General features: G+C 40.6%; 1 protein-coding gene across 3 annotated transcripts in view; it reads left to right on the forward strand.

Annotated features, from left to right (window-relative positions):
• MBNL2 (muscleblind like splicing regulator 2) overlaps window positions 1-20,825 on the forward strand; it is a 97,654-nt gene that overhangs the window by 19,434 nt on the left and 57,395 nt on the right. For 2 of the 3 annotated variants that reach the window (XM_085305967.1, XM_085305969.1), the window contains exon 2: window positions 4,676-5,521. In XM_085305967.1, the coding sequence (XP_085162093.1) occupies window positions 5,348-5,521 (174 nt within the window). In that variant the 5' untranslated portion in view covers window positions 4,676-5,347. Of the gene's footprint in view, window positions 1-789; window positions 808-4,675; window positions 5,522-20,825 lie in introns of those variants that run through there. The other variant, XM_085305968.1, reaches the window with a different exon arrangement.

The following is a 20,825-nucleotide window of genomic DNA, read 5'->3' on the forward strand; positions in this document are numbered from 1 at the left end:
ATCTGAAAAAATCACACTATGTGCATGCTGTTTTTGAGAACTTAAGTTCTAAAGACATTCTGGTGGTGTTGAGTATTCAGCACACCAGGGCTGTTTGCCGCAACTAGAATTCTGTATGACTGTGGATTGCGAACGCTAAGGTCAGTGTTGGGGACTGCAGGTCGGATAGGTCCTGAGGATCAGTTTTATCCCACCTAACYTCAGGCATTTAATGAGTTAAGCTGGGTATCTGAATTGCGTAGGTTCCCCGGATGGTGAGCAAGACAACTTCACAGGGCAAAGCCATCTCAGGGTTAAGCCTAAGCTGCATGTTCAGAGGTTGCCTTGTTCCTCCTTGGCGCTTCCTGTGAGCAAGGCTSAAGAGATGGGTATCTGCCTTCCCTGCATGTGGAAGAAGATAAGAGCATGAACCGGTACAGAAAGYGACTGGCTGGGAGTGAGGAGATGAGCTGAAGTACAAGGCTATGTAACTTGTACTTGAGGATTTACACCTCCTGTTTTTCAGAATGCATGCAGGATTTCTTGGCTGCCTGGATTAATAAAGTGTGATGCAAGAGGGGATGGTTGTTAGATAGGTTAGCTTGATCTTCTGTATTGGAGCCCATCCCRTTTTACCTGTGCTAGTGAATGGCTATGAAACCCATGCCAAAATCTGTCTCTCATCCCAGCTTCAGGGCTACTCCACACTGAAAATAGTTGCTGCAGGCACTTACAGTGTGAGTTTGGGCAGCAGAYAGCTATGCTGAAGGTCAACGGGCCCTGCTAGTGACCCAAGGGAAGGTCAGCTTGGTTTCACGACACAGTGGGGTAGGTGTTTTTGTATTGTTTTTATCCTTTAATTTTAAATCAGACCACTGTAAACAATAGAGCTTATTTAGTATATTTAGCAAATCTTTTCTGGTCCACTGGAAAAGAATGTTTGTGGTCTTTTACTTTAAACTTATGCAATGCTGCTTAAGTACAGCTGGGCATTTCCTAACTTTCAATTCTTGTTTGTTGYGTGTGTATATACACATATATAGGTATATATATGTAAAGAAAAATAAATGGATCATGTTGATAAACTTTGACAATGGGATCAATAAATAGAGCCTGAATCACTTATTGAAAATTTTCATTTGGTGAATATTATGGAGCACTTAATTCTCAGTAGAAAATTATAATTCTTTTTGAAATTAATGGTTTCAGTAGTGATCTGTTTTGGGACCTGCATAAGACTGCTCCTTTCCTGGAAGTTGTCATCTGCAGAGGTGGCTTTTTGATCCTCGGTTCAGTTCGTTCTTAGACTGAAAAAGTTKTTGCGACCTTACTGTGATTATGTGCTGAAGCGTGAACAGACTGCATCRAAGAAGTCTCAGCTTCTCCATTATACAGATCCACTTCACTACATAAACTGTGTGATAAGTAAAACTATTGGACCAAAGCAGCCCATATCTTTTATATAGCAAGAGCTGCTATTTTCTAGTATCTCCAATTAAGAGATCCACTCTTTTATGAGAGGATAAGGCTTTGTGCTCACTAGAAACTCCCATGTGGCTACTTAATGTTTCTCTGAGTTAGAACCTTTTCTGGGGGTTCCTAATGCCTATGTGTTTTGCCTTATTTAAAAGTTAAAGGGAAAATGTTTATCAGAAAAGAATATATTTAAGTGCACTGGAATATGTCTACTTGGAAAAGGAAAAAGGATTCTGTGGTTTAAAACATAACACAAAGATGATCTGGATTCAAACACAGGTTCTTCCCTGGTATCKCAGGGGAACATGAGATTGGCAAAAGCACCTGCTGCTCTCTGCCTTTCTAGGATTATGCCCAGAAGAAATGAAAGGTGGAGGTCTAAAGCTAAACAGTGTTTTCAAATGAATTTATTCAGTTGCTGTATGGAAAACTACATTTGTGGATATATTCTGGATCAATTTGATTGATCCAAGTGCGTGAGAGACTGAAAATAAGCAGTAACAGTTGTTAAAAAATTAGTTTGTGTAACTGTATCATTTAACATTTTTTGCAGCTTTGCCACCAGTTTTGCATCTCAGTTGTCTATGTATAAGCTTTGGTAGTTTGTTCTCATTGCAGTGGTGGGTGGAAGGTTGARTTGTTTTGCCCAGAGAGTTGGATTCATGAAAACCAACGAGAACAAAACCTAAGCAAGAACCCCAGACAAACCCCAAAGCAAACCCTTCTGCCTGGGTAAGGGGCTCCCTTGGTGCCAAGTGCACTAGGCTGCTAGAGATTTGCTTTGGTTTGTTTGAAGGAGGGCAATTGCCTGATAGATGGGGCAAATCTAAGTTGGAACCAGTGAAAAGAAAAACAGAGTTTACACTTGCTAGAGGCCCCCATCTTCTCCACATAGGTGGATTTTGCAACACATAAGGTCTGAGTTAGCTGTGACATTAATAATGCMCTGTGCTTTGGCATTTTATAGAGGCTTTTTATTATTGTATATTCTTATATAGTCCCATGCTGCTTTTGCCTTGTTTCCTTCCATCTCTTTACCAAAACACTGCATTTTCCCATATAACCTTATTCTCTTCTCGCTTCCTTCTAAAATTCCTTTTCTCCCCCAGCGTTCACTTCCATCTTTTTCCRCACATCTCATTTTCCCATGAAGCCTCTCCCTTCCTCTTCCATAAGCAGCCATTTCACTTTGTTTTTTGCTTCTGTGTTTTCCTTCTCTTGAGCTCTTTCTGCATGTCATGTTCCTTTTTTATTCCTTGCAGAATTTTCCTCAGTTTTTCCTTCTCCTCCTATATTTTTTTAAAGTGTATAGTGTTTGCTGTGTCATGATATGTAACGTCTATTTTTCATCAGCCTTTACACCTACTATTTGAGAAATGACTTTGTCAGCTATGGTGGTATACAGTGCAGCAAAGTATTATTATTTGTGTGGGTTTTTTTTTTAACACAGTATGCAGTATAACCTAGACTGAAATTTTAAGAAAAATTTACATCTCCTACATAGACTTCTGAAAACCATTGCTGATGGTTCTGAATTTGAATGAGTGGCTTCGGGGAGACTCTTTTTCATTTAGCCAGCTAAATCATCAGCCCAAGAAACTCTTCTGGAAAGGCTTTTATTCTTTTTTTTTCCTCCCTTCTTCTGTTCCCCCCCCTTTGCTTTTAAGCATTTAGAAGTATTTTCTCACCTCTGTGTAAACTTTCAGTTTAACTCTGTTCTTCATCAATGCTGTGGGACTACATCAAAGGAATAATTAATGAAAGGAATATTTAATTTGCATACTGTATTATATTACCATTGTGTAGAATTGTTTTAAAATTGCAGCTTGCCAAAGGTGGARGTGCAGCTAGCTAAGTGTGGTCTAGACTGCACACTGGCCTTGAAACTAAATTTCTGAGCAGTAAGTGTTGTATGACCTTTATTTGTGCTAGTAGTAGCAAAGTTTGTTGTAGGTATCAGTSTCACAGTAAAACTTTTTCTGGTAGCATTGCTAAGTAATAGAAGAGCTGTTTGATGTGGTGAAGACCTAGAAGTCAGAACTGTTCCTGAAACTCTGTGCAAGTAATGCTTACTCACATTACTGACAATACTGACTTTAATTAAACCAGATGAATCCAAGCACAGAATGGTAATTTTTCTGGCATGGGAAAGCCAACAATGTGCTTGGAGCTATTTTTATTGGTACATTTTAAAAATCACTTATTCCAATCATCCCCTTTTCATTATTCTTGTATAAAAATAATCCATCAGCTGCTTCTGGCTGGTATCTGCAAAGTGAAGTTTGTGTTCTTTACAAGCTGAATAGAAGGAAGGAAACACCATGACTGTGGTTTCGTGCTTTGCATTTAAAAKAGTCATTTATTAAAGATCATATGTAATATCTAACCCTTTATTTTTTCTACCTGTAGAATTTAACATGGAAATTAAACTATTTGGGGACTATAAAATACCTACAATATTTTATAGTCCCCAAATAGTTTAAGTTCCATATTCGAAAGTCCAAGATTTTGATGATGAACTGTGCATTTGTAAAGAGGCATGAAAGCCAATTTAATCAAAGAAAAATTCAGAAGAGGATTCTGCACATTAGGAAGAACTCATCAGAAAATGATGGCTTAGGAAGGTGGCCTTTCATGAAGCCTTCCAAAAACAGCCTTTAGTTTAACAAGGAAACTAATTATCGTTTCTGGACAAGGAAAGGGTTTTCTTGTAATTTTGAGATGGCCTTTTTCCTTTTGTTCTTTTTTTTTTCCTTTCTTTTTTCCTCCCTTGAGTAAGAGAGAGGGAGAGATGCGGGAAATGCAAACAGAATACTATCTTCCTTCTAAGAGGGAACAAATAACAGTTTATATTGCAATAACACAATCTAAAGGGCCAAATGATAAATTAATGGAAACTTGTATATTGTTTTGGAGACTAAGCACATTAGATTGAATTGTTTCACAACCAGCATGCCTAATTATTGTGTCTGCCACATTCATCTATTTAAATCATTCCGAACTTTTGGATTGCTGCCTAGAGTATTACTGCAATACGTGTTTCAACTGGTTATTCCCTTGTCGCGCATAACTTCATGAAGGAGGCTGATTTGGTTTGGAGAAAGGAATACAAGTAAGCATTGGCAGCGTGTTTATCATTTCTGATAAGAAGTGATGATAGATTCCATAATGTTGATTGAAATAAGTTGAATGTGAACTGATATTGTATTTGTTTTGTCAGGTTGGTGATTTAAAAAGTGCCTTTGTGAAGTCACTTTTACGAGAGAGGACTGCAGCGCCTGTGTTTGCAAGTACTGTCCTTGCCAGCTAGACATTGCCTTGACCTTGCACGTGGCAGAAGATACCTCAACTGTCTTGGTTTGCCAATTCATCGATGTGAAGCAGACTTCTATGTAGAAGGAAGGCGACGAAGAAGAAAAAATTATTACTGGGACACAAGCAAATGACTGCGTTGCTTTTCTTGTGTAATCAGTACCAGCGAGTGATCAGCAAGGGATTACTGTGCTCTCGAGGAGTGCCATTGCACTGAAGAACCTTTCCTTAAAACTGGAGGGTCAGTGACACAATCAACAGGCCCAGACGTTTTACAGACAGAAATGCTACTGAGCATGGTTCTTTTCAGCCAAAAGTCTACAAGTGGGACTTAATGATTCATCAATCAGGTGACTGCTTGCTGATAAACTTTCTCTGCATTTTTTGCTTTGTGTGTGTTGGACATTCTTAATCCTCCCCCAACACTTTRAAAAACAAAAAACGAACACTTCCTGTCCTATTGGAATTATTTTTCTGGTTATTTTTTCCCCCYTTTTCTCCCTTTCCCCCCATCAGTGTTTTTTTGGAAATCTCTTTGGCACTTGACAGCAATTTGCAGCATTTAAATCAGCTTTTCATCATGGCTTTGAATGTTGCTCCTGTAAGAGATACAAAATGGCTAACGTTAGAAGTGTGCAGACAATTTCAGAGGGGAACTTGTTCACGCTCTGATGAAGAATGCAAATTTGCACATCCTCCTAAAAGTTGCCAGGTTGAAAATGGAAGAGTTATTGCCTGCTTTGATTCCTTAAAGGTAAGGAAGAAAATTGCATGTGTAATGAAAAGGATAATGTATTAAAAGTAAAAAATGAAATTATGAGTTAAAACTCAAATTGRTTAATCAAAAAGTGACTTGTTCTAGTAATATGTATATTAATAGAAATGCTGTTTGTGTTAACTTTTTTTATTGAATCTTGGAAAAGATTACTGAGGATTCTCTTTTCCGGTGCTTGTATGTTGTTTGCAAAAATTGCCTCCGACTGTGGAATATAGGRTTGTTTACAGTTGGTATGACCATTGCATTCACTAGAGTACACTTCATGAATTATCATTGTTTCACTACAAATGAAAATACATGGTGGCTTAAATACTTGGCCATTGTCAACGTGATAATGAAGCAAATTGTGTTAAGAGTACAGATTCTGTTATTTAAATCCACAGAGTAAGAAAATTTGGTCATTACTTCAATTTTGACAAAACATTATTTTCATTCTTGGTATTGTGGAATATCAGATAAATGAATAACATTACTAATTATATATATTTGCAGTGCAGATAGTAGATTTAGAACAGAGTGCAAGATTGTTTCCTCTGGAGGAAATTTAGCTATTATGTTGATTTGGCGTCAGCTTTTCCCAACTTGTTAATGGTGTCAAACATACTTTATAAAATTAATCTAAGTTTTGCACAAATGTGGGATAYACTGCAGAACAAGAAGGTTAATAACCCTATGGGATTTAGGGTGTAAACAATGTTTTCTATAATGATACATGTATTCTCATGTAAAACAGAAGGGAAAAAATAACTAAGCTAAGTAATTAAAGGGAAAACTTAAGCATTTCAGATTTTATTTTTGAAGTTTCAGTAGTGGCTTTGTATTTTGGGCATGACAGAATGTCTTGGCTTGCTTTTTAAAGTTAGCTCTGAAGAACAAAATTTCAATTACACACCAAGAACTCTTTTATTATACTTGTGAAAACATTGGTGTGAATGAGAAGAAACTTTTATTTTATTTGAAAATGTTCATTTATTTTTATTATTATATGTATATTTTTTGTGCCATGGCAATATTGTAGGAGGCGTCTTTCTCTTACTAAGCATCTTTTTCTTGTGTGTTGTCTTATGTTGAAGATCTGGAAGAAGAAAATAACTCTGGGGAAGTGTTTGTGATGGGTGTATATTCTGTACATYCTTCAAACCCAAATGACCCCTTTAGAGTCATTACAATATGTCATCAAGTGCTATTAATGACCTTAATCCATGGATTACTGCATGATAAACGGTAACTGGTTCTTTGTAGATGGTGTAGTATATAGGGTCAYCTGCCAATGGGATTCTTTTTTTAAATGGGCAGCTTAGCATCTGCAGCAAACAGGCAATAAGTAGCTTTTACGAAATATAAACAACTCAGTAAAAGTTGTTTAAATGTAGTTTTTAACCAGTGTAAAATACTTCTTGAGCCTTCATAGGCTGCCTAAAAATTTTTAATTTTGAACTAAGATTTTTTTTCCTTTGTTTATTTAATTGTAAGATTCAGAATCATCCAGACCATGGCTTAATCCTTCACTGCTGACATCAAACCTGAACCATAATTGAAAAATTTATGGTTCCTACCTGTAACCTTGGATGCAAAGGATTRCTATGAGGGAAATCTCTTGATTACCCATTTATGATTCCTTACCAAAAAAAGATTTTAAACAAAAACTCAGTGGAAAGCAAAGCACTACTAAAGCCATCGTCTTAATTTCTCAGTTCAGAACTACTATGCTGTGACGCGTGTAAGCAAAATAAAATTAGGAAAAAATCCCCCAACCAACCCAAATCCCAGTGCTTTGAGTTTGTGCATGTCTCCTCCTATTTGGCGGGGGGGAGGAGGATTTTACAAACCTGACCTTGTTGCATCAGTCTTTGCAGCAACACTCGTCTAGTTTTAGCGCACGAAGCTGTTTCCGTTCCAACGAGCAGGACCCGTCTGGGAGGGTCGTGGCCAGCTGAGCCCCAGCGGGCGCTGCTGCCAGCGATGGGTCCAGGGCGCCTGGGTTGCTGTAACTTGAGCTCYTGTGTCTTCGCGGCACGAGCGGCAGCGTGTGCCAGTGTGCTGCCCCGTGCGCCCTGATATCTGTGGCGCGCCAAGTTCATCGCCCTTTCCCTGACRCTGCTGCTAGCTCAGAGCAGGGTAYTCTGAGCTGGGGACTCTTGCACAGGGCTGAGAATCATCTGAGAATCAAAACTTGAGTCATAGCCTGAGCTAAATACAGTGAAGAGAGATCCTAARGGATCTCCAAGGATAATTTACTGACAAGCTGTGTTACTGCTCAAYGGAGAGAAGTCTGAAGTCATTTCAAAAATGTAGTTAAAATAAACAAGCATGTTTTGTTCTAGTGCGGTCRGATATCAGCTGTGACAGGTTTGCTCTGTCAAATCTTCCTTCGGTGGCTGAAGTCGCGCAGCTCCGTCCTGCCCCTCTGCTTCACGTCTGCACCCTCGTAGTGGTCAGCAGGAGGGAACGTGCACCTGTACCTCTGATGTTCTGTGTTGTTGTTGGGTGTATTTGCTTAACTTACCATTAAAGACAGGATTATACTAAAATGCCAAGTTGTGGCCTGCAGCAGCAGAGCTGGAGGTACAGGTTTCTTTCCACTGACTCTTGCTGCAGGCAGAGCGCAACCCAATGAAGGGATGATAATGTCTTCAGCTGCCACAGCTCTTTGCAGGTGAGCGTGAGTCACAGCCTTGCATTTACGTGTTACCTGACCCTTTAGTTCCTAAAGAGCTTTTAGGAATCATTGTAAGTGCATGGCTCTTGGCTATTTCAACTAGCATCCTCACATCCATTAGCTTTGTTGTGCTGCAGAGGGTGTTTGCAAATTGGTGCGTGTACACCAAGATTGTGCTTGGTTAGCTCCGTTTGTTTATACTGCCAGTTGAGAGATTTCTGTCATTAGTCAGGTAAATTTATTTGATCTGTAGCTTTGTAAAATACTGCTGGTAATCAGATAGGTTCAGGATAACAGTTTGGTATTCAACAAGCRGGATAACATTTTATGTAAATAAACAGAATAGTCTAGAATTATAGATAAAATCAGCATTTAATTAAAAAAAAACAAGAAATGTTTTCCTTCCTGAACACTGAGCCATGTATCAGTGGAGGCAATGATTTAGAGTTTATTTACATAACATCTAGCTTTGAAGACTGAGCACTTTTACTATCTTGATTGTGTACCTGCTGTAAAAATAAATCACAATGAGAAAGTTGAGTTTCTTGAACAATATCTTTCTGTCTAGAGAAAAGAAAGAAATTTGTTACTCTGAGGTATGTGTTGCATTTTGATGGTGCCTAGTAGTTATTGCAGCTCAATAAGAAGTCAGTYGCATGCAAAGGATGGCCCTCTGAGATGCTGTCCTTTAAATACTGGTCATCCAAATTGCTGTTCTGGGAAGGAACATGTTGTGAACACTCCTCTTCTTTCCAGTTTTCCAGGATGTATGAGAGAGCATGGTATCAGTGTCCACCAGATGGATGAGACAGCCAAAGGACTGGAAGCATCTTTACTCTGACTCGTGRTTGCTCTATGTTAGCAAGAGCTGGTCCCACCTGCCACATCCTCCTCTGTGCTGCCCCCACCGCCTTCCTGTGTGTGCAGTGCACCAGGCTGGGAAAGTGATTGCAGTTAAAACTAAATTAGTGCAGTTGCAGTCGCCACTGACACACTGKAGAAAAGCTGTGTAGCAGGAGTGTCTGCGTGGGGCCGGCAGGGCACTGGGTTGCCTCTTTCGATGATACAGCTGTGGCCTTGGACCCAGGCTGCTGGAATAACACACCTGTGTTGGACTCCTCATTTTCCTAGGTAGTATATCAGTAGCTCGGCCCTTTGCAAGTATAGGATGAGCTGAATTTAATGGACACTGTTTGCTTTTAACTGGAAAAGGATTCTTGGCTCTGAATACCTGTTCTTGGCAATAGTTGACTTTAAACCCAGCAGAAGTTGCAASAATCCAATGGACTAATTACAGTGTTGAGGATCCAAAATGTTCACTGTTGAAGACTGTCTAGCCTCTAAATATCCTTCATCTGCCAGTTGCTCTGGGCTAGACAGAAATAGCTAAGGCCTTGTGAACTTGGTTTCTCCTGCCAGAAATGTGTTGATGCGGGTTCTGTAGCACAGGCTCCTGAGATGTGACTTGAGTTTTGTTTCTCACCCTTTGGTGAAGGACAGAGCCTGGTCTGTCTTAAGCAGGGTATTCCTGGGAATTAGGAGGAGAGTGCGGGTAGACTAGTCCTGTTTTTAAGATGAGCATATATTAGATGATCACAGTAGTGCTTCTAGCAATTTGATACCCTGCATCAACAGCAGACCTCCTGAGCTCTGCCAGCTGATGTGATCATATAAACACCCTAAATTGTACCAGGCAAGTGGCCTAAGTTAGCTTCCTGTAYGGATGAAAGTGGCTCTGACCTAATCTGGTTGCCTTTGCCTGAARTGGATTAAGGAGGTCTTTCGTGATGAAGCCCAGAGCCCTGCTGGTGGAAGGGAAAGCGGTGAGCTGCTGAGGGARGCACCGTTAGAGCCAGAGCCTCACTGCAGCCTTAAACCCTTTCCTGAAGCTTTTTTGGGGCTGTTTGTTTCTCATTTCAAGCTCCTATTTGAATGCTACAGTGTTTCTGCTGTGGAAAGGGGCTGTGAAGGGGCTTGTTTAACTGAAAAGCTTGAATTTCAGGAACTCCTCCTTTTATGCTTGTATACGTCCTRCTTGCTTTAAGTAGCTTAATTTTTAAAATTTTAAATACGCATGTAGATTCCTACCAGTTGAACACTATAAGCAGGCCTGCTTTTGAGTATTACTCGAAGAGCAAAAACTTTTCAAAGGAATATTAACATACAGTATGATCTCTGTGGACAAGAACATGCAACCTTTTGCAGTATTTGAGCAAAAAACATTAAAATGAATGGTGAAGTTTAGGAGAAGAAGGGGGAAGTTTGGCAGGTAAGAAGATATGGTCACATATGTTTTACTAGAGGCTGACTTGTTCATGTTCACAGGCAAACCTGGGTTTTAAATTCTCGTCTAATTTCCCCGACGAAGATTTATACCCTTCCTCCAGGTCAGCTATTACGTTGTCTAAGCTAGTATAGATAAGGGAGGAAGTATTCTGAAGATACTGTCATTGCAAGTTTTGTGGTAGTAGCAAGAAAATGAAAGCTKCTTTAGATCCACAGATGGGTTTTTCTGTATTTTTTTAAGTCTATTTACTAGCATCTAAATACTTCGAGCTGTTCTATTTATTGAGCCAGCAGACTAGTGTGAACTGTTCATTTGCATTTTCATGAAAGCCTTTTAAGAATATGCCTATCTGGTCTCATTTGGCTCTACAGAATAAAAGGTAATTGAAAACTGTACACAGAGACCTGTTTACTGAGTTAAAAGGGTTCCAGGAAAAAAAGAAATTTTAGGAACATCCACTTTGTTGAAATGTCTGGAACTGAAAAGAAGCTGTTTAGGATGGACTTGATTTTAGTCCAAAAGAAAAAAAAGTCTTTGTAAACTGAGCAGGCTGTTTGTAAGGGTTTGGTGTCACAGTTAGGATGCACTAACCAGTCGTTTGTATTTCTGTGATTCTTTTGTGGATCTCTAAATGATTAACAAATGTGAAGGAATCAGGATCGCGTCGCACTTTGAAGTGGGTGATACCTCTTCTCACTTTGCAGCTGAGACAGCTGAGGCAAATTGTAGATGAGCATCAGACAGAGAGGATTGGCTAGACTTGCCTGTACCAGAAAACATTGAAATGAATGTTCATAGCATTTTAGTTGGCTGAATCCCTACTCATCACACAGTTGGGTAGTGTCACCCTGTTCAAATACAGGGCGAGTTTAGAGGCTTTGCCTGTGGCTGGTTGGAGGCTGGAGCAGGCGAGAGCCTTCCTCCGGGGCTGCAGAATCATCTCTTCTTACTGGCCCCGCGAGTTTGGCCTCCTTTGCTGCCCAGTGACATAATTTCAGCAGGATGGGGGAAAGCTGTGCTTTCAGTAGCCTTAGGCTCCAGGGATGTGGAAGCTGCAGACTGAAACCTTTCAGGTGGACGATTCAGAATTCAGCTCTCCCACTTCCGAGCTATCAGTGCATTGTTATTACAAAAGGCAGAATGTCCTTTTTTATCTTTTTTTAATTTTTTACTTAAGCTTTGGAAAGTTTACATACGATGTGTGAAGACCTGACAGAGGCTTCCCAGTTTCTGAATTGCAGCAAACTGTGGACATAAAGAGAAAGTGTTAGTGAAGGCCACTTTTAGCTTTCTGAGACTTGGCTCCATAGGCTCGCTCTGTATTCAGATTAACAGTGGCTGTGCTAGGCCAGACCAAGCCCTATTTTAGCTCAGATGATCCAGTAGTGGCCAGTAGTGGGAASGCAGGAAGCCGTATACAAACATGTAATAGTTTCCTGGAGTGCTCTCCTATACTGCTTAAGGAGTTTGAGAGTCAGACGCCATATGGTTGTACTTAATAGCTCTCAGTGGACATATTTTTACCCCAGATTTGTCCAGTCGCTTTTTGAACCATGTACGCCCTCAGCACCTGCAGCCTGCAGCAGCGAGGAGTTCCACAGCTTGGTTATGTGCTGCGTGGAAACCAAATTCTGTTGTTCCTTTTGAACCTCCTGGTTTCATTTGATATCTCCTAGTTCTTGTATTGGAACAACAGAAAAGAATCTGCTGTGAATTGTCCCAAGGAGGAATCTAATTCCCCCCCACCACCACACATTGACTTTTCTCTGGAAGGAGCCTGACTCTCTTCACTGAGTTCAAAGGAAGTCTCATTAGAGAAGCTGCCCTGTTTTAAAATTTAGTCCATAGCAATACTATTCCAGGAGCAGGTGTGCCTTATGGTGTCTTTTTCAGGCTGTGGGATTTTTTTGGCTCACAATAAAATGCTGGGAGTTAGATGTTGCTTGAAATTATGTCATATTTCACATTATACTTAATTCATGCAACTGTCAGCTGCTGCTGGAAGAGATGGTTACATCCAGTGTTGTATCCCCATCACACTTAGGCCAGCCACATTTTTTTATCTTCGTTCAAGTGATCATGCAGCCATGCAACTGTTTGAACTGACCCAGACAAAAGGAAAGAACTGGATTAAATGTAACATGAAACCATGAGTTTAACCATCAAAGTTGAATGTAAATTGAGATTTAGTAGGGTTTAGGAGAGGAGAATCTCTTTCTGGATCAACTCAGTCACCTCAATATCTCTGAGTTACCTGAGTTTAGTTTGCACAGCTGTCTATGTGCTGGCTGTACTGACTTGACTAAAAGTGTGTTCTAAAACCAAATAGCTAAACCGGTATTGGACACACCTAAAAATGCATAAACTTGGCTTCCCTTAAATTGGTTGGGAGCAAGTCAAACAAAAGTGAAATAAACCTTAAACTGATGCATCTCACAGTGTTCAGCATCATGTGTACAAAGGCCTTGGGCATTTATTCACTGCAGTAAGTGGCCATGCTGTTTGCTAGAATTTGTCCCTCTTTCAAGAGGAGTGTTTCTCACCTGCTTTGGAGCAAGGTTGGGAGGCTTAACTCAGCCCCGCAGCCTGTGGCGTCAAACCGCCAGGCTGTGCCCTGGTGGGAGTACAGGTCTCCACTGGGCGCCAAGCTGAAGGGTCAGGCACCGCAGCCAAGGGCTGTTAAGGATCAGGATCGACTTGGAGGAGCAAGCCCTAACCTGTCACCACTGTTTCTGCAGTGAGCAGACAGAAATGAAGAGAAAGGGAGAGAGCAGTTGAAGTTCGTTGTGTAGACAGTGTTTCTCTCTGCTGGAAATACTGGGTGTCTCTATCAGCAGCAGCAAGATATGAGAGCGAGAAGATACCCGGACTGCTGCTAGTATCCCCAGTAACTACTAGAGATGTCAGATTTTAAAACTGGGCACCTTATTTCAACTTGATTGTATTCACAAAATGGAGCCAAGCTGGACATCTGWTAACGGAGATAGCTAGTGCCTCCTTCCCTTTAAAGACATGGGAACCCTGCTTGCCAGTGTGGGGCAGTTAAATTTCAGAGGCTCACTATCATCCGAGCACATGGAGTCAGGCTCTCTCATGTGGAGACCTGTCACAACTCRTGCTGCTTTTGAGCCATGATGACTAAGTGAGTGAGTGGATATTTACTGGCAGTTATTGCTGTGGGGTTTTTTTGTGTGTGTGTRTGGTGAAACTTGCTGAGCAGGTCCTCTGGTGTGTGTCCTGCTTYCTACTCCTGYCTTCTGGCTTGGGGATAAGCATGAACAACAGGATCAGTAAGAGCTGGAAGAAAAAGCAGTTAAAGAACACTGGCTGAAGGATGAAATATAAATATATYATGATCCCTGTCTCATGTTGTCCTGAGAACCCACATTACTCCCAGTAGTTCCTGGGYAGTGGCATTGCTAGATCCTGGTAGCTCTTGGAGCTTGCTCCTTCCAGAAGCTCCAGTAGTGCTCACTAATGGTATTCCTGGGTAGTCTTTTGTACCCCTTTGCCTCAGATGCAACCACCACTTGGTTACCAGTCTGAGCTTATGTGAAGAAGTGCAGCTAGGCGGATTGGTCACAGCTGCAGGAAATGCTGGATGCAATATTTAGCAGATGTTCTTCAGATTTTCAAGCACTTAGGGGTCCTTTGGATACCCACCAACTCACTGTGCTGGGAGCAGCAACCCATGCTTCCCTTAGCTTTATAATAATCAGTCTGTGGGCGTAGTGAAGGCAAAATTCAATCAGAATCTCTGACTCATCCCATCACTAGGATTTTGAACACTAGAGCAATTGCTTGCTGCCCACTCCTCCCCCACGCTCCCTATTAACTCAGGTCACCGCTCCTACAGGCTTACTCTCTCTGGGTCTGCCCACCTACTCCTTTATTTTTCCAACAGGTGGTACCTYTTTCATTCGAGCATGTTTTCTTTTTTCTTCTTTTTTTCTTTCCCCTGTTGGCCTTGTGTAAGTAGCTTTCTCTCAGCTCAAGTGTCAGCCGTTCTTCCCAAGCTGTTAYACTTAAAGGCTGCATCATCAGTGCAAAAGACAGGGTTATGCTCAGATACAGGGAGCTTCCTGATGTAAATGCCCAGTAGAGACAAGGCATATGTTCCTATTAGAACAGTCAGACCAGACGGAGAACAGGAAGAGATTTTTAAACAAAATTTTTAGAATTTTTGAGATTAAAAACAACAAAACACAGCTGAGACTCAGGTAGGCAAGTCCTATTTGATTATCATTCATCTTCCTTAACTTGCATCTCCTCAGACAGAGACTGGCACCTTGTTTTTGAGCAGGTGGATAGTATTGGAAAATCATTGCAAAAAAGGAAAGCTGTAGTGGTTTTGGAGATGCTGAAACTTAATTCTGAAGGGCTGCTCTGATGTACCAGTCCCATGATCGAAATTCAAGATGAAATCACTAGATGTTGTGATTTTTTTCTTCAAACTGATGTATTGCTCATGACCAGGGGCATACCATGCCACCCAGGATGAGATTTCTGCAAGGTCCTGACCACAGCAAAGTAAGAAATTGATAAAAAGGGAAAAGAAGGCGATCTTACCTGTTTTGGTCCAGCTTGGGAAATGTATGGCAAGGTGTTTTGAATGATACCGCAGAWGTCAGATAGACTTCTGCTTTGGAAGACAGATCATTGAGCTATGAAGAGAGGTAAGGAGTCGTCTATCAGTAGAAAACAGCACCATATATGAAACGTCACCGCACTAGTGTCATGCTCCTGTGTGCTGCTGCTCAGCGGTACAGATGAGCTCTAGCTAATGTAGCAATCCTGCTTCCTGCACTCACAGAAACACACGGAGATTGCTGGCTTACATATGATCCTGCACTGTGCTGTGCCATATTCCACTCCTCCTGCCCCCACTCCCCAAATTCAAGATGACTTGGTGCAGTCACCACAGTGTGGACATACTCTTTCTGCTGGGCTTGCAGCCCCTTGCCTCCGGTCAAATTCATTTGGCTTCAATGAGAGGGAATCCGTGCTGTGCAATGTCGTTCCAGCTGCATGGAGGAATGCTACTAACTAGGGCTCTYGCTTGCATGTGCCAGTAGGCCAGACAGCTTTTAACCTCTTTTAAAAAATAATTTATTTGCTTTGGTTTGAATTTAATATGGACCTTGTGTTAAGACTTGCGTTCAGGCTGTAGTCAAGGTCAGCCTCTGACTCAACTGATTCATGCACCAGCTCATGTGTTGGCAGCAAAGATGCTTACTGAGTGTCAGTCTGGTGGCACCTGTGAAGATACCTGGTGGCATTAGAACAGCTCAGCTGCAGTTTAGAAACTAACAGAGATATAAAATGCCTTTTTTTTAAGATCACTTTCTGCTAGGCCATCGCTTTAAAATTAATGCATATGTATTTGCTGTGGATGGGATGTGACTCCCTGGGCTTGATTCAGTTGCCCAAACACAGGCATCCTATACCATGTGAGATGCCGTAGAGTGAGTGCCCTTGCTGGCTTTCCAGTGATGTGTCAGAGGAATGTATCATATCTGCTGGCACCAGGCAGAGGTCCTGGATGTCCCAGGGTACTCCAGATGGCCCTGCAAATTTCTTTTCTGGCAACTCAGTGAAGCCATTTAGGAGGCAGCATTAGCTGCCTTCACAACTGAAGATTATGATACTCAATTTGAGAAAAAGGCAGACAGTGCTTTTGCTACGGTGGTGACCTGGCTGTGAGAAGAGCTGAGGTACTGAATAAACCCAAAAGAAACTGTCTTATGTAACAGAAGAATGCAGTCATCAGGAGCAAAAGGCGGATGAATATTTTCAGCGTATACTTCATAGTTCATTCTCAATGCTAGCAACTGAAGTAAATTCATCAAGTTGACATAGGTGTAAACCAATTTACTACAAGAATGAAAACCTTTCATGGCATAGAGATGTTATGACAATGAACTCAGTCTGTTTAAAAATAAAAAGGTGGACCACTTTCTGCAAATTTAAATTGACTTGCAACCATAATTTCTTGTTAATGAGGATTTTTAAAACTAGAAATTAACAGGAATATGGTCTATGCGCTTTGAAAAACTATGACAGGAAAAACAATGCCCCTTCCTCCCCAAAATACATTTCTCTATTGTTTCTTGTTTGTCACAGATGTGAACATGTGTGTCAGATGTCATCAGATACAAGTGTAGCTGGTTTATAATGCAAAATACGAAAACAGATTTGCTTTTCAATGCCAAGATACTGGTTTTACATAATGAAGGTAATGAATATGAAGGCTGCTCTCTAAATGCATCTTGCCTTACCTATGTGCTTTGTCACATTAGTCATACCATATATATCAGTGTCATTAAAAGTGAGGACGTGGGATTTGTATGGGGAAACATGGAGGTATGTAGATATGGAGATGGAGATACTGCATCTGTGTGCATGTGTAAATTATGGAGTTTATATGGTAATTTTCCTCTGCATTCTGAACAGAGTTACGCCGTTGAAATTCTGTTCTACAACAATCCTTGGTATAAATCAATACAAATACTAATTTGCTGCAAAACTCATATTACTTCCGTGAGAACAACTGATTAGTATGCATGAACTGGTTAGTGTTAGAAGTGCAGGAAAAGTCTATGGTTCTTTTTCTTTAATTGAACCTTCTGGCTATAATTGTTTTTAGCCTGGATTCTTGAGGAAATGAGGCTTATGCAATCAGACTGCCTCTCTTTCCCTCCTCCCCCACTAACTTTTGAACCCACTGGCCAATTTCAGCCAAGTTTGACAAAGAGTTTATAGTCTCCAAGATAATTAAGTTCCTACACATTTTGTGAAAACAGGCAGCTGAAGAGAGGAGTGGAGAAAGAAAGAGCGACCTTAAGCCTCCCAAATGAGGGAAAAGGTGTTAGCGTGAACTTGCTTCCTGTTGCCAGAGAGCGCAGGCGAGACAAGATCCTTATAACTGGGTTACCCATGAGAAAGACTGCATTGGGAATTTGCAATCAAATGTGTAAAACACCTACCTTCTTTGTCCCAGTGCCTGCAGAACTACATGTTTAATGATACTAATGATCTTTAGGTCCTTTCACTGAGAAACAGCTATTGCTGAGGGCTGCGTTTGTTCGTTCCTCTTAGCTTGAACCTCCACTTTATTTTTAAATGCCACTACCTTGGTATCTTCCTTCTACTGCCCTTTCAAGTAGCAGATGTATAATATTGAGTCATAGRTACTTACCTTTAATTCTTTTTTCTTCAGAGATGGAAAATTTGACTAAGAACGCAGGTTTGGATTCAGTACTTCAGGCAGCTGTACGAGGCAATGAAAGGATCTGGGATGATGGGTGGATCAGCTCACCTTGCTGAAGCTGGCTACTGTATAAAAAGCACTGCAGAATTTGTAAAAGCAGTAAGCGATCACAGGGGAAGGTGTAGCCCTAGACTGTGTGGTTAGAGCTCGTCTGGAAGGAGGGAGTTTGTAGTTCTCATTTCTCATCAAATCTTTATGCGTTTTTACATTAGACAGTCAACTGATAAAAAAATGAAAACCGCCCTGGAAGCAGAGGTACCTATGTTTCATATGATAACTGTATGTCATTTTGTCRTGAACTCTTAGAATCTCATTTTGTTTTCAGAGCAGCAGTCCATGAGGCTTTTTCTATATCCCAGCAAAGGGATTAACTAGACTTTTACTTTACTCAGGCCTGGCCCAGGAGATGTTTAAGTTCTTTCTTATCTCAGACTTGACATTTTTGTAGAGTCATAAGTCTTCCACTTTTCCATGCTTAGATCATCTTTTAAACAAATGCTATTATATTATAAAAAGGTTTTGTGAGATTTCCCYAAAGCACTAACAATACCCGAAGCAGGTTTTTTGTTATCGGATGTTTCAGCATGCCAGATACGACATTATATACAGTGTGTTTAATGAGCAAGGGAGTTTATTATTAGATCTTTTTGAATAATGCTGTCCTTTCTAATTAGTTTTTCACCTTCAAATCTGAATGTTGGAAAAGATCTGCTGTGATCTGTGTCAGTTGTATCATGGTGTGCTTTGATATGGTGTAAACCAGTATATCTTGGTAATGCACATGAAGTGAGTAGTCTGAAAGTAACCATTAAGATGTTATGTGAAATGTGAAACGTTATCACAAGCTAATTAAGTAGCAAGTGAAGGTCAGTTAATTCATAAAATATCTGTACACATGGTCAATTTCTGCTTAGTGTGCTTATTTATAGGTACAGATACGGAAATACCAAATGAAATCATAATGCAGTAAGTTAATAAATTTGAAGCTCCTTTAGAAACCATAGAGAAATAATGGTAAATTGATTTTTAGTTCAGTTCAACAGAAGTTAATTAACTGATGCAACTAACAGGTCTTTTTGATCCCAGCATGCCTGTGATCTTAGACTGCTTCATCTCTTGAATTGAGATTTAAGTAGGACAGTCCAAAGAGAGAGAGAATGGACTGCTGAGCTGGCACAGCCAATGTTGGGCTATGCTTAATAGTTGCTACTGATGTTCTGCATTGCTGTGGATGCCATGAGGAGACTACACAGAGGACAATATCTTCTGGAAAATGCTGTGCTAATTCATTTTTAAGAATAAAGTAAGCATGTAGAAATGGGAAAGCAGAACCTTGTCCTGCTGTTGCACGTAACATGAAGGAACCTCTCCCTCCCCCCCAACTGGTTATTTTCTTATATGATGATAAAAAGTGGCAAGCTTAGACAGTAGAGTAATGCTGATGCTGTTAGGAGGCTGTTCGGAGGGTGTTCAGACTGTATTACGTGTACTCTTGCTTGGGTGTTTAATTGAAACTGGCTTGGAGAGCAATGTTATCATATGGAAGAAAAATATGCTGTGCAACTGTAGATAAAGATAAATGTAAAAATGACCTGAAATGAAGGGAGGCCTGGAGCTTCCTGTTATGGCATGTGTAAGATGACTCTTAGTTTAATATCTTTTTGACTTTGTGTTTCTTATGTGCATTCTGTATGCAGTTAAGACCCTAGTCAATATAGACACCCATAATGTGTCAATACAAATGCAGTAACTTTAGTGTGCTTTTACCTGAGACACCTGGAAGGGTCTGGTTACATTGTATTTAATTATAATTTCCTAGATATAGTATTTTTCTTCTATTCTTTGTAAGGCAACTTTTGTCTGATGATACTGTTGAAAAATCTGTGCAAAATTTACAGTATTTGAATACCTCTTCCTAATTACAGATCTGGCTATAACTATGATCTTTATGTAGATCTTATAATTAGTGAAGGGTAAATTAGAATCATTTCAATGTATCAGTATCTGTATGTATATTTAAGCATGCCTCTATTCACGGAAAATTTTTGTCTGCCTGTACTAAGTTGAAGTAGTAAGCATGTCTGCAAGATGTAGTAACCACTCATTTTGTAATAGAGTTCTATTGGATTGGAAATAGATAACCTTGGAAATTGGAACATGTTTATTTAAATGGTGACTTTTGAAATGATGTGCTGTGTGATACCAAGGAAAATGTTCAACATCTTTGTACCTTTGTTTTCCCCTTTGTGAAAGGGAGGTAGTTGTGTTGTGTTCTTTAGGTATCCTCTCCTCATCTTTTAGAAGCTGGAAAAAATAATAAGCTGTGCAAGGTTTGCGGGGAGAGATGATACTTCCCATTAGACCAGRTAACACAACTGGGAAAACACAGAGACACTTTTGTGCTCACACACCCTTTTGGGGTCATACTTATAAATGATACATATATTGGAAATACAAAGAGCACGCCTGTCAGTGTCCAGATTCACTGGTCCATTTCAAAATACCTGGGAGAGGTTGCCTCTGCAGTGCATCTAGCTTATTTGCCATGTTTGAGTGCATGAATGCATACATTACAAGTGTACGCACGATACTGAGTATGTGCTGTGCACTGGGGTTGAGGCAGCTCAACGCACTGGGCTACGGAGTCACTCCTGCATGGCAGTGGCAACCTGCCTGCAGGTTTCTGACCTCAGCAGTCTRGTAGGTTATGGCAAAAGGATAGAATTGAGAGGAATTAAGAGCACTATTGATTTCTTCTGCAGTTCAGAGAAGCAGTCTGTATCTAACATTACAGGAGGGACCTTCATGTAGGTGCTTTGTTGTTGACATACAAGTTCAGTGCTCAGGGGGAAAACAGGTTATTTCTTGCGGTCCCCTAAATGTAGTGCCCAGCTTTAGGGTTCTACCTTTAGACATGCTGGTCGAGGTCTTTAAATTTGGGCATCCCAAAATGGAGGCACGTTGCACGAGAAACCTCTTGTGCTGGGGATGCCGAAGTGGAGGCAGCAAGCACCGTTGCCTAGCAGCCACACTGCCGTACGGGGAACCCGGCACTACGCTTGAA

Source organism: Rhea americana, unplaced genomic scaffold (genome assembly GCF_003343005.1).
Source record: "Rhea americana isolate MKP2758 unplaced genomic scaffold, rheAme1 scaffold_23, whole genome shotgun sequence".
NCBI classification, from domain to species: Eukaryota; Metazoa; Chordata; class Aves; order Rheiformes; family Rheidae; genus Rhea; species Rhea americana.